Source organism: Chamaea fasciata, unplaced genomic scaffold (genome assembly GCF_029207755.1).
Source record: "Chamaea fasciata isolate MVZ Bird 193981 ecotype frontalis unplaced genomic scaffold, bChaFas1.0.hap1 SCAF_7, whole genome shotgun sequence".
NCBI lineage: Eukaryota > Metazoa > Chordata > Aves > Passeriformes > Sylviidae > Chamaea > Chamaea fasciata.
Genome location: NW_027094092.1, coordinates 18,432,597 through 18,455,404, shown reverse-complemented (window position 1 = coordinate 18,455,404; position 22,808 = coordinate 18,432,597). Strand labels below are relative to the sequence as shown.

Below are 22,808 nucleotides of genomic sequence, written 5' to 3'. Positions count from 1 at the left end.
AATGAAGTCGTCTGCAAAGTAGCCTCTTCCAGGGTAAAGGCTCCCTCCAAACTCTGAACAACCCAAGAACTTGAATAAATAATCAAACTGAAACTCAGCAGCTCAGATTCTGAGGTTTGCTTATTATCACTCTCACTCAAGAATACATGCAAGCTGGATTAAAGAAGAGCCAAGTAATTCAAAGTGCGAGACAAGCTATCAATATGGTTAAAAAAACGCCAACACACCTCAAGCCAGCACTTTGCTATTGGTATGTACATGTCACCCAAATAAGATGCATTAACCACTGAAGAATACTTGCCTAAAAATCAGGTGTTTTCTACTCATTCTCCCAGCTGCAGATCTTGGGAGGCAAGTTGCAACTGCATGTGCAATTAAGTTTCCAAAATACTAACAACTCTGTGCTGGTCCTAAAAGCAGAAGAAAAACCAAAACAGAGGCTGATGCTCTAAGCACAAAAGATACTAAGCAGTAAGTGGGTCTGCATACCTGGGAGACTGGCAGCGTAATGGTTTTAAATCGTAGAAGCAGTACTCCGGAAGATGATCAGTATCTTCTGTGATAAGTCCATGCTTTCAGCCAGGTCTTCAAAACCCCCACACTTGGAATGCTGAAGTGGAGCTAATTTACATAAGCCCCAAAAGCCCATTTGCTTGATTCTGAACTAGCAGAGACAGCAATGAAACGAGAAACACAAGATCTGCCCTTCCAGGGCCCCTTTTATTAAGTGAATATAAAAATAAGATCATTTAAGTGCAGAGGCACAGTAATTCACTCCGTGGTGAAAAGATACCTTGGGTTAGCAGTAAACAGAGTTTACAATACCTTGTAAACAGACCTCTTCATAAGCGAGAAGCACACAGAAATATGACACACACTGGATTAAAAGTCCCCTGTTGCAACAGTACTCCAGCACTTCTCATCTGACTGTCTAGGAGCACTTCACAAAAGGTGACAGCATCCTTTGCTCTGTTTTCAGAGGAGCACATGTGAAACAAATGAAACACAACCTGCACTGTAAACAGCTGAAAAGCGCTACAGCATTTTCAGAGGATGGCAACTTACACCTTGTTAGATTTGTTTATAAATGAATTATAATGGCCAAAGCTACTGTACATTATGAAAATGTTAAAAAAATTATTCCTTTTTTTATGGTTTTACAGCAACCTGTTGCACAGTTGAATAGAAAATTATTATTTTTTCTTAATACAGTACATGGCATTTCTCCTCAATTGCACTAGAAGTAAATTTGGAAGCACTTTCAGTTTGTGTTATAGGCAGATAGAAAGGAAAAACAAGTCAGGCAGACTTTGAATCTCCTTTCCATCTGTTGCCCACTATTTATCCCCACTTCTTCACATCTCTGAGTCCACATACATTCCATTGATCAGGTAATCCACTTGTGTGTAATCTTTCTTCTTGTAGCTCTCATAGGCCTGCATGAGGAAAAGAACTATAACAGTTATGAAAAAGAATGTACCAACTAAAAGCACTGCAAGTAGTGAACTTTTATCCACTAAGTACTGAGTCAGGGGCTCAGCAGCAATGAGAAGATACTCGTCGTCTGTGTCCTGAGTTTCTGTGAGGCCTGAAGATGTTGTTTTGGCTGCATCTGTTGGAGCCACTGTTGTTGAAACGCCATCAGATATTGACTTTATCCCATGTTCAGTCGTAGTTTTTACTGTAGAGGCTGTAGTTGAAATCACAGCACCTCTTGTAGAGCCCAGAAGAGAAGTTGATTCATTCAAGGATGCTGTGGTTGTATTTTCTTCCGGCTTTGGATCTGGCAATGTGCTAGCATTCACTGGATTCACGGACTGAGAACTCTCTGTTGGGATGGGTGCCATGGAAGTGTTGGAAGATGTTCCTGCATCCTGCGGGACGGGGGTGCTCAGGATGGTGTTCAGTACCTTCAGGTCAGCTCCAGCAGTGGTGGGACTGTCAGGGTGAGGAGCACTGATGCTGCTGGCACCTGGCCTAGGCTGCTGTGCTTGGGTACCTGCTTCAGAAGCAACGGTGAGGGGAGCAGAAGTGGGGGATGATACTGAGACAGAGCTACTATTTCCTGATTTTTGGCTGGTGGTCTCCATCTGGGTGACATGCCTGGAAGCGGAAGTGGAGATGGTACCATTAAGGGGAGAAAAGGCAGAAGATGGCATGGCTTTAGTAAAGGTATCAGAACCTCCAGAGGTGCTTGAGGCTTTGGCAGTTGTTTCATAAGTGGTAGAGAAAGTTGTATTTGTAATGTTTGCTGTTATGGCAGGGGTAGTGGTGGTAGTATTGCTTGCAATTGAGTCTCTTGATTTTCTAGCTGAGTCATCTCTCTTCTCAACCTCAGACAAATGCCTCAAATGAATATTGTGAGTCTGAGCAGTTAGAGAAAACTTGTTTTCCACACTGTGTTGGTCAATCCGTGCATTCAGCACCCTCTCTGTTTTCTGCAGATGGCTCTGGTGGTGAAACAGGGCTGTTTCCCATTTGCCAATGACAATTTCTTCCAAAAGACAAAACAAATTACTTTTGTTAAGAATAAAAAACTCTCAAGCTCAAATCTAACCTCAACCCCCCAACATGCAAACCAGAACACATATTCTGCAGTACACACAGTACAAGTGGAATAAATCAGTCCTAAATTCAGCAAGAACACGAAAACTCAAGACCCCCCTGCCTTTATTGCACACAATCCCTTTGAGGTTTTTTGGTCTGGGTTTTTCCTGCCACAGACCTCTAGTATTTGCCCAGCCAGGGAGTTAATTTCACAAAAGAGGAGTAATAAAGCAGAGAGCTACAATGCAGAAGCACAGCATCAACAGGAGCAGCCTTACAAATGTCAGTTCCTGAGAAGACTCATGCTTTCAAAGTTACACATCATCGACAAAGCCTTTGTGCCTAGATTCATAATTTTCACTTGCCAAAACTGAGCAGAAATTTCTACTTACACCTTCATACATCAGGATAATTTCCTTCACAACTAAGTGAGCTAGATTTATAGTGACATAAATCCCATCTGCTTATCACAAGTCCAGTTGTTACATTGCAGAGAAACCTTCGCCAACCCAAAAGAACCATGAGCAAATTCGTGTTTTTAAACTTGGGTACAGTGAACTCTTGAAACAAACTTTAGAAGATTGATTTCCCAATTATAAATAAGCTCCATTTTGTTATTGTGTCACTTCATTAAAATTAAATACCCTGGCACTGGAAAGTCACCATGAGCAATTGCTGCTCTGATTAAAGAAGCAGTCTGTTGACTCTGGAACAAAATCCTGGCAATCTGAGAGAAAAACAATGCCAGGACATTTTCCTTTCTCTGAAAAAAGATATAAATACATCTGTTATGCCTTTATTTTCGCTAGGACAGCATGTGGCGTGCAAATGGATTGAATGAATGATGTCTTCAACATGGAGACAAACAGTTTCTCAGTAAGTGTTACAAAAGCTATTCAAAGACACATCATGGACTCAAGCAAGTGCCAGAGTCCCTAGGACAAAGTGAAACAGTTATTTCAGTGAACTGTACCTACAGAATCACCCTGCAGGCATTTCACAACCCATCCTCCTCAGCTGAAAGCCTGTCAAGGGTTAAACCTAGGCATTTAAAGCAAAAGAATCAGGATCCTGGATTTCCCAGAAGCCTGAAATATGCCTTTACCTGCAAGCAGGTCTTTGATGTCTTGCTCTCTAGCATTCTGGCACACGCTCAGCTGGTGACACTGCAGGAGGAGGCAGTGATTCTGGTAGGGCACAGACCAACTACAATGATGGCTCCCTGAAAACAGCAGAGAAAATGGATTGTTGCACACAGGATACCAAATACACTGCTTCATGCCTCTAATTAAAGAACTGAAGAAGAAGAAAAAAAATAAATAAAAAAAAATCCCACAACCAAAAAAACCGCAAACCACACAATATCTAGAAGGTCTGTCCTTAAAGGATCCTGACTCAGCCTCAGTGCAAATAACCAAAGAAAGCCAATGAAACCAATACTGCCAGTGCAGCCTACCCACCTGTGTCTTCTGGTACCAGCATCTCCTGACAACAGCAATTCACTCATCCAGAAAGGAACAAACAAAGTGCACTACAGTTAGGACCCATGTAAATTCATCTAGATGTCTTAATGAGGAAAATGACCATTAATGGCCATTAAAACCAGCATCTTTATTAGGTTCCCAACCACCTGAATGTCAGATATTCATCCACCTGAGCCAAGGTCTCATCTTCACCACAGCATCACCAGCTTTTTTGTAGGAGCTACAAGCTTTCTCATCTGGCTAGACAGGATTGGCGCCTTCGTAAGGACAACTCAAAGACTTTCAGAAGTTTAATTCTTTGTAAAGACATCTCAAAGGTAGTGAGAAGGCTTTTACCTCAACAGATTTAACCCTGTGCTTGGTTGCAGGACACAGTGGTTTCTTCTAAGGCAGAAAACACAGACAAATACCAGGGAGCAAAGATTACTCGTTCCAGTGCAGCTGTCTACAACAGCACTGCTCACTTGCAAACATCTGGCAGCAGGGAATAATCACTCTTCAATTCAAGTGACCTAACACTGTTTGCACGCTATCAGTGCACACCAGCAGCACATGCTGTTTCTTATGGAAGCTTGAAGGGCCCTGGGAAGCAGTTGTCCTGGATTCAATTTAACCAAAGCTGTCAGAAGTTATTCAGCACCACAGCACCGCACAGAGAGGCTGTAACTACAAATGCCTGCAAACAAATGGTATTTAAAAAGAGAGTCGTCAAAGGAGCAGCTGAGACCTTCAAGGAGCAGGAAATGCAGCTGGAATTCCATCCAAGGGACAAGAACCTCACCTGAAGCACTCTGACAAGCCTGTCTGCATTGCTCTTCACTTGTAAGCCTGTTTATTTGCACTACATGGACTCCTCTCCCTTTCAGGACAGAAAACCGGTGTTCACATACACAGATGGAAATCAGCAGGAAGAACACAATGGTAGTCCACATCTTCAGGGCTGGCCTTACAGGGAAGCTTCTCTTCCCAGAAGAAATTCTCCCTTATATCAGCTTCAGATCCACTGCAATATACCTATTTAAAGAGAAAGAAAAAAAAAAAAAGAACAATTTATATCCCCATGAGCAGGAATGGAAAATAAAAACATACAAAAGGCAGGCAAGTATCATTACACTCCACAAATAAGCAAGGGCTCAGAGGCAGGAGGCATAAAGACCTTTCCCAACTTCCCAGAGAGTCTCTTTCTCTGGAAAATATAGTTTGCTCTCCTTCCCTCATGCCCCAGTGGAGAACAACTTAAGTCAAAAGCCACGTGTACGAAGTCAATCTCAAAGCCCAGAAACATGAGGCAGCACAGATATGATGTCTTTGGACTCCTTCTGGGACCCTCAATGTTGTGCCCAGGCTCAGCAGAAGGGTTTTCACCAGTTTGAGCACACTGATAATAAGGGGAACTACAGTCCTGGCCCTGCCTTTACACCAAGTCAGTCACAACCAAGTAAGCAAGGTTTATTTCTGCTTTGGTTTTCCTGCTCACTACAAAAAGCTCAATGAAATTTTGATTGAAAACAAGCAAAACCCACTGTATTTCAGGCCTTCATTACACGGACACAGCTGTTACTGAAGAATATGTACACCTACAGCATGCCTTCATTTCCCTCCATAAAACAACAGATATTGTCTTTCCTTCATTATTAATGCACACATGTGACTTGGACCCAGTGGAGGGGCTTTCATCACTGAAAGCACTGAAACAGCTCCCACTGACATCAGAGCAGATTAGTAGCTTCTATCTGGATTTACCCGCTTATTTTGAGGGTTTTGGAGCTTTGCATGAACTTCCAAACAGTTCAGTCTGAACCAGACCTATTGTAAACCTCTTCCCTAAGCAATTTTTAGGGGCAATCCTCTTCCTCATCACTAAGGCAAGCTTTAGTCACCACCCTGAAGTTATGAAGAGAAATGTGAAAGCCTTCAAAGAGTGTTGAGATTCAGCTTTGTGTGACATCTCCGAGATGGATGTGATGACTGCAAAGGCAGTTCACAACACAGAATGAGCAGCATGTGTGAATGGTATAAATACCACAGTGAAGAACATCTAACAGTCCTCAGTGATGTGCGTAAGACCCTAATTTAGCCATCCAGGCTACAAGTCTCAGTTTCAATCAGAAGAACTTCAGTTTCAACCATGCTTGTGAATGTAAGAATCTAAGAGCTATTTTTCCTCCAAAAAAGCCCCAAAAATGTTTATTAGCTGTGACTCAGATTGCAATATTTTGATGCTTTGTACCATTAAACTTTTGTTTCCAGTTTTTCCTTCTGCTGTATCCTAAAGCCCCAAACAGTGCAACAGAGTTTTAGCTTCAAAACCACCCTATCTGAAAAGGGGTGAAATATAAACAGCTACCCCAAGCTTCTCAGAGGACACACAATATACAGGTCCACACTGGACTGTCTAAGAGCCAAAAATGGGGACAAAACTTGATACTAAAATGCAGTGCCTAAAATTCAGGTTTCCTAGTCAACTTTCAAGCTTCCTGAGGAACTCAAGAGTCTCCTCCCTGACTATTTATTCTGGCAAAAAGAGTTTTTTCACCTGTTGAAAATAGACGGAGCATTTTCAGATCTTCTGCTCTCCCAGAGATATGGGAAGCCCAAAATGACTGTAGGGTCCTTGCACTGCTGACCTCAGCTCCTGCAGCCCTCTGCAGCTTTTTCCCTGGAGCAAGTGTGCACAGCATCACGCTCATTTTGTGGGAGCAGGTTTCTCAGTGCAGGCACAAGTTCAAGCCTGCGTCATCTCACCTGGCAGCTGGAAATATTTCCAAATCTGACCTGACAACAGAAGTCTTGGCAGGGGAAGGCAGCTCAGCAGCCCCATCTATGCACCAGTGACTATGCCCGGTGCCCAGCCAGCACCAGCTCTGCTGGGGCCTCTCTCCCATTACGCACCGTGCAAGCACAGCACAGACTTACTCTGTTCTTTTCTTATCACTTCTTCCAAGTGCACCTTGGCAAAGTTGAAAGAATCAGGACAGTACAGGAGATGACCTGGGCAATACCAACACAACCTTTCCAACATGCTGCATCAGCTGCTCAGGAAAGCAGCCCCACATTCTCGTCAGGCAATACTAATTTGTGTTGTTCAGCCAAGTCAATTTCCAATACTTTTCCCAGTGTCCCCAACTGCAAAGCACTTTTACAAGTTTGTCCCAGCCTTTATCACACTCTTACTGTCACTCGTCGCATATGTTGTAGATTAACCATTGAAAGCTGCAGTTGATAAGACTGGGAGCAAGGGGGAAAGCAAGGGAAAACATTAGATATTCTGCCCAGGAGAGACTTTCCTAGAGCAGACAGCAAGGGCTTCCTTTAAACCCCAAATCCTTCAACTTAAAGCAAGTGAATTGGGTTCCCTCAAAGACATTACCTCACCTCAGAGAACTGTTTGGCAACCCACCACATGGTGCCAAATTAAGTGCACTATTTGGAAAGCTCACAGGTCATAGGCAGAGTTTCAGAAAGCAGTACTTAACCCACAAACAAAAAGGAAAAAAAAAATCATGAATGTATTTCACATTTTAAAGAGTGCAGCTTATGTCCCTTTTCAAGGTCCAGGGTTTATAAGGAGCATTATTTTACAACCTAAGAAGTGACCCTGAGAATGAACTACCTGTGTAATAATGTATGCATACACTGCTTTAAATAAACTAGTAAGGAATAGCAGCAATGAATACAAACACTAAACATTTCTAATAGGAGGTTTTTTCACATCTTTAGTAATAATTTTGCAATTATAATAACCACCCTCAAAGAATAAACATCTTGCACTGCATTTTGAAACTGCAGATATGACAGTATTATAGATATAAATAAATACTATCAGTATTATTATCATCATTAAAATCACAGTTTTAGGACAAATAAAATAGTATTAATCTCAATCAACCCAAGAACTACATATATTTGCAAGATCAAATGATCACACCAATAGCTAGAAGCTGTTGCATTAACATGCATCCCCTGTGCAAAGGGATGTTCTGTATCCCCAACCACATCAATTCACTAGAAGTCCTTCCCATCACGGCTGACTTTGGTTCCACTTGACTGCAACAACTGGAGAGCAAAACAAAACCCCAGAAAACTACTCTCACCTCTTCCAAAGTACCTGGCAGCCTTTCTGGCTCAGGCCAGCACTGGTTTAGGGGAACATGCCAAGCTCACCCACATGAGATTTGTCCCCGCTTTCCCTCTCACTAAACATGGTCTCCTCAGGGGTCAAGTGGCAATACCTCCCCTAAGGCACGCAATACAAGATTACAAGCTCAAAACACTTTACAATGTCCTTTAGCCAGTTATAAAAATCCATTTGCCGACTGCAGAGTGAGTGTATGAAGCAGACAAATAAACGCACAGACTGTGTATCAGACAAGCATACAGCTCCTTTCCAAGACCAGTGAGAGGATAACCAGTTGCAGCCACACCTTAATGCAGTACAGATGAGGTTTGGGATGCTGTATTAAATACCAGAAACTCCAGCCAGAGGTCTGTTTTTTTGGCCTCTCCCACCTTAGCCAATTCCATTCACCCAGAACAGGAGTTACAATTACTTGCAGATCACTTTTCCCAATTTAACAACTGCCCTCTATTATCACAAGAAATAAGCTGTGTTTCTGACTTCCTGTCACACTTCTAGCCAGTCCCACATGGTTCCACCTGTACCCAGAGACCCCTGTAAGCACCCACTCCCACACCTACATCCCAGAACAACACTAACTAAACCTTCTCGTCCAAACTATGTTGATGATCCCTGTCTGGACAACGCAGTGCAAGAGATGAAACAGCTACTGTTCCCCTCAGAAGTAATTTTGAGAAACTGGGGCAAAATTCACTCCTCAAGCACCACCTTCTCCACCTACAGAACATCCCCAAGAAAATTCAAAGCCAAACTAAACCACAAAAGACGGCAACAAATAAAATCTGGGAAAGGACTACACTCTGAAAAATACAAAGTTCACTTTTGTTATCTGTGGCTGTAACTCAGCAGGGAACAAGCATGCTGGCAAACCAGAATAACTTTGAGTCAACAACTGAATGACTGATGACTTTGCAATGTACACACATATTCAGAGGGCACAGCCTGCTGGGTTTCAGAAGAGGTCCTCACTTCTTGCTGATCTCACAGTGCTTAAGCCAAGGAATTTACACAAATAAAAAAAAAAAATTCATTATTTCAAAGAACAATGATTTGGATGATGTTGCAAGAGCAGAGAGAAGCCCTTGGAATATAAATCCCTTGGCTCCATACCCCCCCAGCAGCCTCAGCTGTTCCTGGTTAAGCAGCTGCAAGGTGCATGCAGTGACTGCACCAGGGTGAAGAGAGAGACAGAACTAGACCAAAAAAACACAAAAAGAGGAAATGTGGGTGTTAGAGATCACAGGTACAAAGCGTGCAAAGCAAATCATTTAGGGCAACACATGCTCCTTTGAGCTGTCATTGAAGAGCCAGTAGACACTGCCTCAAAATTCATACTCACAAGTGTGCATAGACTAGGTATGAAATTAAGGTCAGAGTTGCAAAGATATAGTCTATCTTCAGTATAACAACAAAGCAGGGAAAACGGGTGGAATACCTTTTGCAGACAACAATGCTACTCTCCTATCAAACTGAGAAGGCATAAGGCTGTTTTCCACTTGCATTTGCTGCTAAACACTTGACGTGTTGTCAGCTCTCTAAACAAGTGCAACATTTCTCTCTTTAGAAAAACAGAATTAAACCAGATTTTGCTATGGCAAGACAAGCACATCTCATTTCGTAAATCGAGGCAAGAATACAAGAGACAGGGAATTTGCACTGCAATCCTCAGATGCATTTTACTTCCCAAGTTCTCTCCAAGACTGAAGGATGCACACGTAGATAGGTCTGGAGATAGAAGGGGCAACACCAAGGCACATGAGGCTGACTCAATGTCCCCTGAGTATGACCAGATGAAGTTACACGTTTCTCCAAAGAGCAGCTTTAGAGCCATTAAGTTCCTTTGGCTCCCCAAGAAAGTTACTGACAAGCTGCAAAGCTGTTTCTACCATCTTTATCCATCTCCATCCCTCTATTCCTTGGCTGCCCACTTGGTTCCTCTCCCAGGGCACAAAGCAGACAGCTTATACAGTTGAGGACAACCCACAGTGTCACTACTGGGGCTTCATGGCCATCTCTCTTTGCCTCTGAAGAAATAAGTGTTAAAGTCTGAAACTCCTAAACCAGCATCACCCATCCATCATCCTTTCTCACCCATATCAGTGCCATGTGCTGCAGTTCTGATGCTCAGAAGTACTACACAGCAAAACATTTTTCTGTGAAAAATGATCAGACAGCTATTTGATTTATGAAAATGTGCCTTGTTTTGAAATATCTGAAACAATCTAGTTTTAATATACAGAAAAGCAAGCTGCCAAAGGCTAACTGCATAAAGCTGTGACTGAACAATAAATCTGTCAACAAAAATACCTTTAAGCAATAAAAATGTGTGCTATGGCTCAACTGCAACCTTCCCATGTCTGGTCTGCACCCGAAGCAGATAGAAGTTTTCAGACGTGTTGTTGTCTCATGGGAGCTGGAGATCATATGCAGGGCATTTCACACCACGTGTTTCAAATTACCCAGCTTTCAACAAGACCCTCAAAGGAGCCATCCCAGTGGGCTCCCACAGGAACTCTGCAGCCCTTGAACTGACACAGAGCAAAGTTCATCAAGAAGGGTAAAAGGCCAGCTCCCGACGTCGGTTTCCCTAAGTGCCTGCAGCAGCAGGTACTCCGCACTGCAGGTGCTCCCTGCTTGCTGAGGCACGGCATTGGAGGCTGGAACCAGCACATTCCACACGCACAGAAATAAACTGTGCCTGAGGTGCTACTGAACCCAAAACTGACAAGCGTGGAGCTAACAGAGACTTAGCAAGCAGCACTTCAGCCTAAAGGTACAAATCACCCAGTGTTACTTTTGGAGCAAGTGCCAGTGTGCTAAAGTCTGGTCAACCCACCCACCTCCTGCCCTGCAGGATTTTACCACAGTCAGCAAATTCCTGGCAGTCCAGATCAATTCAAGTTTCAATGAAATGCCATCTTCCACTCCAGATATTTCTGAGAAATCATTATGCTCCTCTATAGGTTCGTGTAGCTGAAATACTATTTTTAGGCCCATGGAAACACAGGACATACCTCCATCCAGAACACAAGGCTCTGCAACTTCGCTCAGGAATTTACGCCTGTGCATGGTTTTCAGCAGAGTTACACATAGCAAAAATGTCACCTTATGTTACAAAAGCATCAGGCAAAACTGTGGGAGCTCAGAAACTCAAGGAAAGTTCAGAGTCTGGAAACAGCCAAAACACAACCCCAGTGCAATGACTTAAAAGGAATGTCAGCTCAACCCTAAAACAACTGGAATAAAAGGAAACATTTTTGGCTATTTCTCCTTTCTTTAAGGAAGTAAGATCTTTGCGCATATCCTGAAATACGGAAAATAAACACAAATTTAAAAAAAAAATCCAAACACATGTGGCTCCACCTCCAGTTATCCTCAAAAGCAAAACTACCTGAAGACTCCTAGATTTTATAGGAGGTTTCCTCTATTTAAGCAAACAGCTCATGTTAAAAAACAAAGGTAGTTGCATATGGAAGATCTCCCAGGTGAGACGCAGCAAAAAGACACTCCAGCTTATCTCAATGCAATATGACACTTGGGGAGGTTTTCAACATACGTACACGTTAGGACAAAAAAGAGATTCTTCCTAAAGTCTCCAAGCCAAGGAATACATTTATAGTGATACCAAATAAAGTTTGTTGGCACATGCATCCCTGTTCTGTGATTTTGACAGCTTGAAAGGTGTGGAAATCACAGGGCTGGGTGGGTGGGAAAGCTTAGCCAAATCTTTTTATTTTCCAAAGAAAGGATCGAATGCAGTAGCAGCTCTCCTCATCCTCGCTGGTCTTCCCTGTGGCAAGTTCTTCTTAGCCAGCAAGTCTTGAGGTCATACACCAAGAATTTAAACCTATCTGTCATCAGAACCTAGAGGAAAAACATCCTTCCCTCTCCTTACTCTCATGGATTGCCAAGGCAGCATCTGCAGAAGTGCTTGAGCCCAGCTCTTTGGGTCTCATCCCCTACACACCAACAGGGCAGCAGCTGTGCTCTCCTACCTTGTTCTAGGTGCCCTCTTTTCCATTACAGAGCAACTCTTTATTACAGTTTGGAGTCTTGATACTCAAAAAACTGACTAACAAATCAAAGTAAAATAAGCTTGGTTTGAGCTCCTCAAAGGTCTTCCAGTACCACAGAGCCCCTCATCCATGGAGGAGTGACCCCACAGACAGCAGCAGGTTCTTCTGAATCTTTCTGAGCTCTGTATAGAAGATCTGTCTGTCTGCTGCTGGTGTGGCTAACAAGAACTCCAAAACTGTTCCAGGGGATCACCAGAGTGTCATGGGCATCTACAGAGAGTCAGCAGAGCAGCTCACCGAGAGAGATTACAACTACCACAAACATTAGTTTAACTTGTTCCAAAGACACAAATGTGAAAAGTGTTCTGTGTTTGACTGGACAGTTGGGGGCACAAATACAGATATTTTCAGAAGCCATCTCAGATGCCTCTGTGTTTATATCAGTCTTCAGTTTTTGCTCAGCAGTACAGCAACAAACAGAAAAACGCCCAAAGTTGAAACCTCTCTCTCAAATTTTAACACTTGAACTTGTAACAAAACCAAGAGGTTATTCTTACTCCTCCAGAAGCTGTGACCTAAAAGCAGCAGGAAAACTGAACCTATCAGAAACTTCTGGCTACTGATTTTATGCCAAAGATGCTCTGATCCTGTAATGAGGGGAACAGTGAACTAGAAAAGCCAAACTACCAACAAGATAGACCCTAGTTACAGCCTGGCTCAAAGATGAGCTCACCATACACTAATTATCTAGGCCAAGAGTTTCCCTGAGAGAGGCTGTCCAAGCTTGGACAACAAAAATAAGGGAAAGGACAAGCATCTGAAAACCACCCTACAAGAAGTAACTTTTATTGCTCGTTTCTGACTGGTGTTCTGAAGACTTCAGCTCCGGTGTACTCCAGTACAAACCTGTCCAGTATCATCAGATCAGCAGAACACCATTACAGGTCAGGAATCAACAGGTGGAACAGACTGTGACTGAATGAAATCAGGTACAAAACAAAAGATGTGCCAAGAATTAAGTAATTCACACTTGAATTAACATGCACTTCTACCTATCAAACAATACTTTTTGTTTCAAGTTGTTTGCTGCCAGAGACTCTGCAAGACTGGAATGAGAAATGGCTATAAATGCAGAAAAGTGAGAACCCAGGCAGCCAGCACTGAGGTAGCACACTTCTTCAGCCTCATCCTTTACACAAAGTTTAGGACCCTCAGAACTAGAGACCAGACTAAGTCCAGCTTGAAGGCTGAAGAGTCCCACCAGCTGGCTGCAACGACATCAGACCCATAAACCTGCCCCTGCCCTCTCAGCTGCTCTTGCTCCTGTTCAGCTGTAATGAAGCAGGGGGGTTACATCCCACCAGTAAATTGCCTCAGAATACAAGGTGAAGTGGCACCAATGCTGCTTTCCTCAAAAGCTGCACTTTGTACTAAGCCGAGGACTGCCCTATAAGCTGCAGAGTCATCCCTACAGAATGTCAGGAATCTCAGAGTGACACAATGCACGTCTGGCATCACAACTGTCAGCTACTGAAAAGTGTATTTGCTTGTTAAAATCATCCGGAAATCTGAAAGTTTCCAAAAGAGATCAGAGAAAACTCCAGACAGCAAAGGGTCAGAGGACCAGAAGTCTTTTATTCAGGTTCCTTCTCTATTTTAGGCAGTTTAGAACCAGCATCTTCTCGGGATGTAAGGGAGAAGGGCACTTTCACTTCAGTTGCCTGGAATTGTATCTTGAGGTAAATCTGCCCAAGCTGACAACTAAGCAGAAAAACTGCACTGCAGTGAGGATCATGTGTTGAGGATTTTGGGGTTAGTTTTGGGTTTATACGCCTTTTTTTTTCTGACAGTCATCTGAAGAGGATCTTGCTTAGCAAACCCTCTAGCACCTATAGCCCAAGACAGAAAACTCTCTACCTATGCAGATGCGCATTAATATCTACAAAATCAAACAAACTCTAACCATTTAAACTGCATGCCCACCATTTCAGTCTTTGCTTTTTTAAAGCAATTCCCTCCAGCAGTAGCATTCCTGGAGATGAGAGAAAAATACTGAAATAAATTTGTCCACGTATTTTATTTACAAATTCTCTCCTTCCCCCAAACATCTTTTATGGAGATGAATCTCTGCATGAAATCCTGTGCTACAGCCCTATGTTCACTGGATGGCATTCACTGTATCTTGCCAGGAAGCAACTGTAAATGTGAACGCCTGAGTCAGCCGTTATTCACAATTCTGGAGCATGTATTTTAACGCCAGAAGAGACCTCTGCAGGTGTTATCTTACTGATTTACTGCAAACAAATTTGTCCCAAGACATGCAATAACTTAAGATCTCATTCAGTAGAGGGGTTTGTTTTCAGTCAGCTCCCAGGGGACAGCTTGCCTACTCCATAGTTTGCTTTACATCTGTTTCCACTTTCAGAGGGGTCAAAGACCAAGTGGAGAACATGCCACCCAGAAAGAACTGCTTACTAATATTGCCAAAACCTGCAGGGAAAAAAAACAAAAGGCAACCAAAATCCCCCAACTCACCAGCATTTTCTGTTTCTATTTTATTTTTAACCTCTTTCATTCAGATATTCCTTAAGAGGATGGATCATCAGCACTGGAAACCCACTTCTGCTACAGCAGTTAATTCACATATTTCATATTTCATCACATCAACAGCTTCTATACATTACAAGATTTTCAAAGCCTAGAAATCCTTGCTCCCTTTGCAATGGACAGAAAAGCAACAGGAATCTACAAATACATAGGATTCAGTCAAAAGCTATTTGCTAAACAGCAAACAAACACAACTTCCTGCTTTTGCTTACCAAGTCAGCTGGTAACAAAAGCCATCTGCATTAGAGCTCAGACCAGGCCACATGCTTCTCAAACTCAAGCAAGCGTCCCTGAAGAACATTATCAGCTGTTTCCACATTAGCAAATCTGTCTTAGGCAGCCATTCTTCAAACACACAAAGCCCATGTTTAACTTTATATGTGAGAATAAGTCCAGCAGAACCAGTGGAACCTGAGACCTGCATAAAATAGAGTTGTGTACCAACGGCAGGCTCATGACATTGCCTTCCCTTGCTGGCTTCACTACTCAAAATGTGCCCATTGGAATCAGGGATATCCCAGACACTGTCAGCGATGCATTTCAGCCACAGCATGCGCCTAACTCCAGCCACCTCAGAGGTGGTCATTAGAGCCAGAACAATGGGTCCTGCCACTTCCACAATGCAAATTCAAACTGCTGGCAATCCCTTAAAAAAACATCATCATAGATGAAGGTATCATTTATGCCTTAGCAATGCAAACTTGCAGCTCAGAAAGCCTGGGCTGCATCAAGAGCAGCATGGCCAGTAGGTCAGGGGAGGGAATTCTGCCTCTCTACTCTGCTCTGGCGAGACCCCACCTGGAGTGATGTGTCTAGCACCTCTCCTATGAAGACAGGCTGAGAGTTGGGGTTGGTTCAGGCTGGAGAATAAAAGATTCTGGGGAGATCTCACTGTGGTCTTTCAGTACTTAAAGGGGGCAAATAAGAAAGAGGAAGATGGACATTTTACAGGGGAAGACAGTGACAGAACAAGGAGAGATTTAGATCAGATGCTAGGAATGAGTTCTTCACTGTGAGGGGGGCGAAGCACTGGCACAGACTGCTCAGAGAAGTTGTAGATACCCCTTCCCTCAAAGTATTCAAGGCCAGGTTGGAAGGAGCCCTGAGCAACCTGATCATCTCCGCCAGTGGCAGGGGAGTTTGGAAACTCAAATATATTTAAGGTCCCTTCCAAACCTAACCCTTTTATGATGGGAATAAATGCTTTTTGCTTACACACAGAGAATTTCAAGGTATCACTGGGCATTTCTGACCTCTCAGAATTCCTCATCCTTAATCCCCCTTAATAAGCTGATCTCTGTTTATCTTATGAAAAAAACAAACAAACAAATAAAAACAAAACCAGAAAGCTTTCTTCCTCACCACGCTCTCCTTTTTTAATTAGATACAGGAATTTCAATCTAGAAGCTACTGCCAGCAAGACAACACACCGATGATGTAAAGTTGCATCAAAAGAATTGATGGCATAGAGAAGTTTTGCTGACACAAAAACACCAGTCCAACCTTTGTAATATGGGTTAGTCCACAGCACAACAGGGCATCAGTTCAAAGGAGCAGAGCAGAGGCAAGATAGGTCAACCCTCCCTTATCTCACAGGGTGGGAAAAGGGGTGTGAAAAGATTGAGTCATTTGTGTATAGCTATAGGAGGAACTGGTCAGAGCTGGGAGTGAAAAATCAAGTCTCTTGAAATCCAGCTTAGGACACAGCTACAAGACAGTCAGCTTTTCCTATGAGAGCACATACGTAGTGAGTGTCTCATTAGGAGCATCTCAGGAACACCCAGAAATACCTGCTGTGGGATTTGTCTTTTCAGATGGAGAGAGGGAGGAGGAGTGTTCCTGTAACATAAATTACAAACAAATCAAATTCCTATATCAATATTGATATTCAGGGCATGATGTATGCTGAGAAACGTGGAAGTAAAGAGGTAACACAAATGCCTGAAGCAGTCTCCTCTTCAGTTAATGGTTGTTAATGGTTGCAATGTTTGTAATAAACTTCAACCACTTTGCATTCAGACCACTTCTGCCTTTATTTCCTGTTCTCCAATTTATTCCTGGTTGCTGAACAGATATTAATTTTGCCCTCACCAATCTGCACATACTCAGCTCCTGCTGGCTTCTACAGAGTTTCTGTCTACTAATTGGCTTGTTTCACAGCAGTTTCAAATCTATCCAGAGAAACTAAAAGCAAAAATTAATGATTTTGAGTGTAGAAACTTACCATGCAAAGACTTGTAACTGTTTTCTTGCTGTCAAGAATTATTGCGCCTTTAGGGAAAGCAAAAGCCAATAAAAGCCTGGATACAGTAGGACTACAGCTGAAAGCATAGGAAAAAATGTGTAAAATGTTATTGTATGCAACCAGAGAGACATTTCTGTCAGACTGTCAAAGCATTTTCACAAAGAGGTGGAAGAGTGGAAAGGTTTATCCTGCTTTCTATGCAGAGAAGCCAAACACACACAAAAAAAGAAGACGACTCAGCAAAAGAACATGCTTAATCCCATTAAAATTAATGAGATTTCATCCTGGTCTCCACACACTAGTTGCAGTAGGAGTTTAACTTAAATGGATTTAAAACCAGATTTAGTTAAAGTGCTGCAAAGTCTCCTCAAGCCAAACAAATATAAATCCAACACAAACATACATGTAAAATTCAACACAAATTTTATCAGCCACTCTCCTTCACCCTTCCTTTTTTTTTTTAAACAAATATGTAACTGGGACACCAGGACACATGAGAAATATAGACTGACATGTTTTGCTGGACTATTGCATAAGTAGTTCTCTGGGCTTGGCACCAAGTCAGAGTCAGGTGGAGGCAGGGAAAGCAATCTCAGTGCCCTCCTGGACAGTCATTGTTAGCAGAGGCAGTGAAGGAGACTTGCTGAATATCTCAATAAGTTAATAAAAAGGTTCTTGGACACAGACCACCTCTCCCTTCCTCTCTGTGTACTTGGGGAATAACAGAGGTAGCTATGGGGGCTTGGACACCCCATGACCATATTTGCAGAACACAGTTTAGTTGTCCTTTAGGGGACACAGCCCAGCTGAGTCTTCCCAAGCAAAGGAGCCAGGAGCTGTGGTGATGCACAGAGATAATCCAGGCACACCCCTGCAACCCACACTGCCAGCACAGGCTAAATTTCCTGCTCAAATGGGGGACCAGCTGGTTCCTCAAGCAGATGGAAGATGTACAAATGGACTGTGGGTCCCGCCACCTTGGGGGACAATCCAGCTGGCTGCAAATAAACAAGTACCCATATCCCTGGCTCTCTGCCTTCTGCTCCTTTCTTCACAGCACAACATCCTGCAAGAGAACAACCAACCAAACAAGTACCCAGTGTGCTTTCCAAATGGTTGACAAGTTATGTGAAACAGGAGGAAAGGACATGATGAAGAATCCACACCCCCACACTGTCATTCTAGAGACCTCACATTCTGCAAAGGGTGTTTAAAGACCAGCCTTCCCACCATGGCAGTGCCACCACTGGAGACAAGGTTTCAGTCCCATCCAGTCTAACAGCACTACACAGCACCACCTTGGCGCCACTGCAGCAGCACACCTACCTCTCAGCACTAACACCCAAGATCTGAGCCTTGAGGAGGCTGTGCCCAGAACAGCAAAGAAAAATAAAGCCAGCAAGGGAAATGGAAGACTGTCAAGACATTTTGGCACCCATGGTGATGGGCATTCAAAACTGCCCTGAGGAAGCCTCATTCCAGTGAAATCACAAGAGCAGCAAAGCACAGCCCTCAGCTAAATACAAGGTTTTCACCTACAGAACCAAAGCAATGAGCAAGCCAGACAGCAAAACAGCAAGCAGCCAAGTCCTAATTTACACACCAGCAAGACAATCATGTGGTACCACCGAGCATTAGAGCCCACTTCTGCAGCATTAGAGCCCACTTCTGCAGTTCTTGCTACTTATTTCACTGGATAAGTTGTTCACAGGAACATGCAGAAATGTCCATGCAGACATTCCTTCAAGAAGGGGGTCTCCATATCATGGCAGAGATAAGCTCTCCTTTCCTGAATGAACTGCTGCCCCACAAGCACTCTGAGCACCTTACCTGCCTGGGGACTCTCTTGGATTGCCAGCAGTCAAAAGCTGGAGGAGCTGTGAACCCAAAACGCACAACCATGTCCTGCCTGCACTAATTTTCAGCACTGTCACTGTCCCTGCAGTGCCAGAAGCATCCTTAGACTCCAGCTGCCAATTCACAACTCTTTCACTAACACCCCCAGTCTAAGCTGTAGGAAGGGAACCAGAAATGACTGGAGGAATGAACACATCAAATGCTTGCTACCATCAAGCAAGAGAGGGCTCAACAGCAGTTCATTGCACAGGACTTCTTGGCTATCAACAAAGCCAACAGCCCTCTGGGAGCCCTTTCCACATTCAGACAGACTGGATATCACTGACCTGTGGGGTATAACAAAAGATTACACCTGCAGAACAGGCTGAAAGCTGGGAAGGGAACCAACCTTGCTGAGCCAGAGCACACAGCGTCAGATGGTATCCAGCAACAGCACACAGGGATACTGCCCTCCCAGTCCTTTTAAGGGCAGGAGGAAAAAAGTCATAAAGATTATCTTGTCTGGCTGGTTCAGCACAACCCATGGAATTTCATCCAACAATTACTGTGCTGGACAGGGGTGGGAAGGGTATTTCATGTACCTCACAAATGAACTTTGAACCAGCTGTGTACATAGGTACAGCTCCTTCAGAAAAGCATCCCATCCCAACTGAAACAAGGACAAATGGCCAGCTGGTGTGGGTTGTGGTTGCTCTGCAATGCACAGCAGTTGAGGAACTACCTGCAAGACCTGGTGAATTGACTGCTTTTCCTCCAGCTTTCCCATGCACAAATATCTCCACTCCTTAATGTCCCTGCAACATTTTCCCTTGAAAATTAAGCCAGTAACAGACGAGTGAAAAGTCTGCTAGGACCTTTCCTGTAATCCAGGGTATGCATGCAGACATTTTAAATACATCACCAGGTCTTCAGCATTGAAGTTTTTCATCACCAAAGCTTGAAATTTTGCTCGCAAATTACTCCTGTAGCCTTCAAAAAGCCTGTGCCAGGAGACTGCCCTGAGAAGGCAGAGGCTTCGGATTGTGTGGCTGTGCCAATAAGAATTTCAATAATAGATAACCAGATGTATAGTCTGTTTCGTGGCAGATAGGTTTATAAATCCAGCAGGGAATTTGCAATAAAAACAAAAAATAAAGATGTCCTCACCAACATGTTAAGAGGCACGTAGCCGGAATTTCTCCCAAAAAAGTACTAAAATGATATATGCGTGTATACATGCATTATATATACATAAAAGCCAGAACCAAGCAGCAAACACGCACAACATGTGCACAAATCTACTACAGACATGAAAGTTAATAAAAATGGATGGATTCCTTCTAAACTATCCATTGCCACATAATGGCTTGCATTAACGTACACAGTAGTGGTTGATTATGGTAGATGGATTAGAATAACACAAAAATGCATACACTTTTGAGACAGAAACATTGCATCAACCTGCATCCTATAGCCCAGTTTCCAAAGCTACTTTGTTCAGTCACAAACCTTCTGAGGACTAAAGGGCACCAAATGCTCACTATCACCAAGTTTACACTCCTCCTCAAAACTGCATTGCAATCTATCTTAAGGTGGGGAGGATTTCTTGGGTTTGTCCCTTCAGTAAGCAGTCAGATAACTCACTTTATCAGGAAACAGCAGTGGTGTTGCATGACCAAGTCTGGCAGGGATTCAGTCTGCTAACATGTAGGACATCAAGGCACATTACTTGACACGATCCTGCCACAGGAGTTTTCTTTGCCAATCCTAGAAAACAAAAAGAGGGAGACAGAGGGGAAAGTTAAAGGATTTGCTGAATCCACCAGATGAAGATTCACTGCAATAGGATATCCCCACAAAATGCCGTATCTGAGAGCTTGGTCAAAGAATGCTATTTACTCTTCTTGCCATCTCCTGGACTCCAGCTGACACCTTGCTAACATTGCCCAGGGTACAGTTAAACCTTCTGAAAACCTTTACTTAAGGTAGGATAAACTGAAAAATATTTCAGCGCGATACCACAGGGTGCCACTTACCAGCGTAACCTCACTTGCACACACGCAACATTATTTATTCGGACACACGATATATTTACGTATCAGTGATGCCACGCCAAGGGTGGCGACTCCTACAGACACCGGATCTTTGAGGTGGCCCATACGGCCTAAAAATGTTACACTCCGGCGGTGAGTTTACTTGCTGAGTCAATCACCTCCTCCCCGCAATGAAACCCGGTTCTCCCGGCTCCCGCCTGCCCACTAACAAAACCATCTACGAGCGTGCACAGCCTGCAGGGGAGCAGAACCACCGCTCCCTCCGCTGCTGCGGGGGCACGGCTGCAACTTACTGCAAAATTGATTCGCAACTCGTGCCACAAATGTACTCGCAACTTATGTGGCAGTTCACGGGAAGGGCTGCCGAGCCGCCGCTCCCCCCTCGGGGGCCGCGGCTCCTCGCCCGCCGCACCCACCCGGGCTCCGCGCCCCCCGAGACCCGGGCACGGCCGCTCGCCCGGCACCGCGCCCCTCCCGCCCGCGCTCCTCAGGCCCAGGGCGAGTCCCCGCCCGCCCGCAACTCACGACGTGGCGGAGCCCGTGGGAGGACGCGGCCCCGAGGCGGGAGAGGCGCTCGGCCGGCGCTGGCGCGGTCCCCGCGGGCAGGGAAAGGCAGGGAAGAGCCCCGGGCAGGGAAGAGAAGGAACGCCGGAGCCCCGCGGCCCCGCCACATGCCACGGCCGAGCCCCGCCCCGCCCGCGCCCCATTGGTCGGCCTCCGCCGGCCCCGCCCCTCCCGCGCGGGCCCCGCCCCCGGCGGTCGCCCCGGAAAGGCCCCGGGAAGGCCCCGGGGCAGGGGGCGGGCGCTGCCCGCGGAAGTGACGGGCGGCCGCGGCCCCGCGCCCCGCGGGCGGTGTGTGTGGATTATGTGAATTACCGCGGGTTAAGGCTGCTAGGGTGTCTCCGCAGTTCTGTCCTGGGCACAGCAGCCAGAGCTGTGCTCACACGAGGCTATTTTCCTTCTCCTCCTGGGTTTTCCGCACCGCGAACTCCGGCGTCCCCGCCTGCGGGCCGTGGCGGTGCAGCAGGAGTGGCCTCGGCAGAGCTCCCGTCCATGCCCACCCCGTTTGCCCGTGTTTGCGACGCCGGGCTGGACGCGGCTCTGAGCAGCCTGCTCTAGTGGGAGGTGTCCCTGCCCGTGGCCGCGGGGCTGGAGCTGGATGAGCTTTCAATAAAGCCCCTTCCAACCCAAACCGTTCTAGGGTTCATTGTCACCATTCAGCAGGAAAAGAAAAAAAAAATAGATAAGTGTGCTGGCTAACAGCGTCTTGCTATCCCGGAGTATGAGAAACACACATTCTACCTTAATCCAGACATAACTGTTTTCATATAACCCCTACACACTCTGCTTTACTGGACATGCCAGCCCACTGCCCAAAGCATTGCTTTAACAGAGAATGCTGCTGAAATAAATACTAAATCAAAGACCAGAAATAAGCTCTTCAACGATTGTTCTGTTGTTTTTCGTGCTGGTTCCAATGGCAAAAGTTTACACATCATCAGCTGCTTGGGACAAACCTTACCAGCAACAGAGCCTTGAATATTTTGTATACCATGTACTGCTCGTGTATGTAACAGACACATACATACCTCAGATACAAATATCTGAGCTGCACTCTGAATTGTAGAACTGGCCCCGTGAAATGGCATCAGGTGCAGGACTTCAAAAAACCATGGGTGCCTATTTCTGAGCGAGCACACTATCTCCTGAATTCAGCTCCTTTGGGTTATTTCCAGATTGCCCAAAGAAGAGAGACATTAGACACTGGAAGAAGTTCTTTACTGTGGGGGGGGTGAGTCGCTGGATCAGTTCTCCCAGAGAAGCTGTGGATGCCCCATCCCTGGCAGTGTTCAAGGCCAGGCTGGATGGAGCCCTGAGCAA

The 22,808-nt window shown here is 44.6% G+C and overlaps 1 protein-coding gene across 2 annotated transcripts; it reads right to left on the bottom strand.

The window, feature by feature from the left end:
- Nucleotides 1-694: 694 nt before the first annotated feature.
- CUNH11orf24 (chromosome unknown C11orf24 homolog) lies at nucleotides 695-21,588 on the bottom strand. Of its 2 annotated transcripts, XM_066187820.1 has the most exons (6): nucleotides 21,453-21,588; nucleotides 20,518-20,640; nucleotides 17,017-17,113; nucleotides 4,813-5,045; nucleotides 3,653-3,769; nucleotides 695-2,494 (listed from the first exon to the last, which is right to left on the bottom strand). In XM_066187820.1, exons 4-6 carry the CDS (start codon nucleotides 4,961-4,963, stop codon nucleotides 1,356-1,358), a joined length of 1,407 nt encoding a protein of 468 aa, XP_066043917.1. In that variant the 5' UTR covers nucleotides 4,964-5,045; nucleotides 17,017-17,113; nucleotides 20,518-20,640; nucleotides 21,453-21,588; the 3' UTR covers nucleotides 695-1,355. The 2 variants fall into 2 exon arrangements, with proteins under 2 accessions (XP_066043917.1, XP_066043916.1); XM_066187819.1 differs by lacking the exon at nucleotides 17,017-17,113.
- Between the last annotated feature and the right edge of the window lie 1,220 nt (nucleotides 21,589-22,808).

Coding starts and splice junctions, on each gene's coding strand:
- CUNH11orf24 (XM_066187820.1), bottom strand. CDS start 4,963: ATGTGGACTACCATTGTGTTCTTCCTGCTGATTTCCATCTGTGTATGT. Junction 3,770..4,812: donor GGCTTGTCAGAGTGCTTCAG/GTGAGGTTCTTG, acceptor TGCTGTTTTCAG/GGAGCCATCATTGTAGTTGG. Junction 2,495..3,652: donor CATCAAAGACCTGCTTGCAG/GTAAAGGCATAT, acceptor GTCTTTTGGAAG/AAATTGTCATTGGCAAATGG.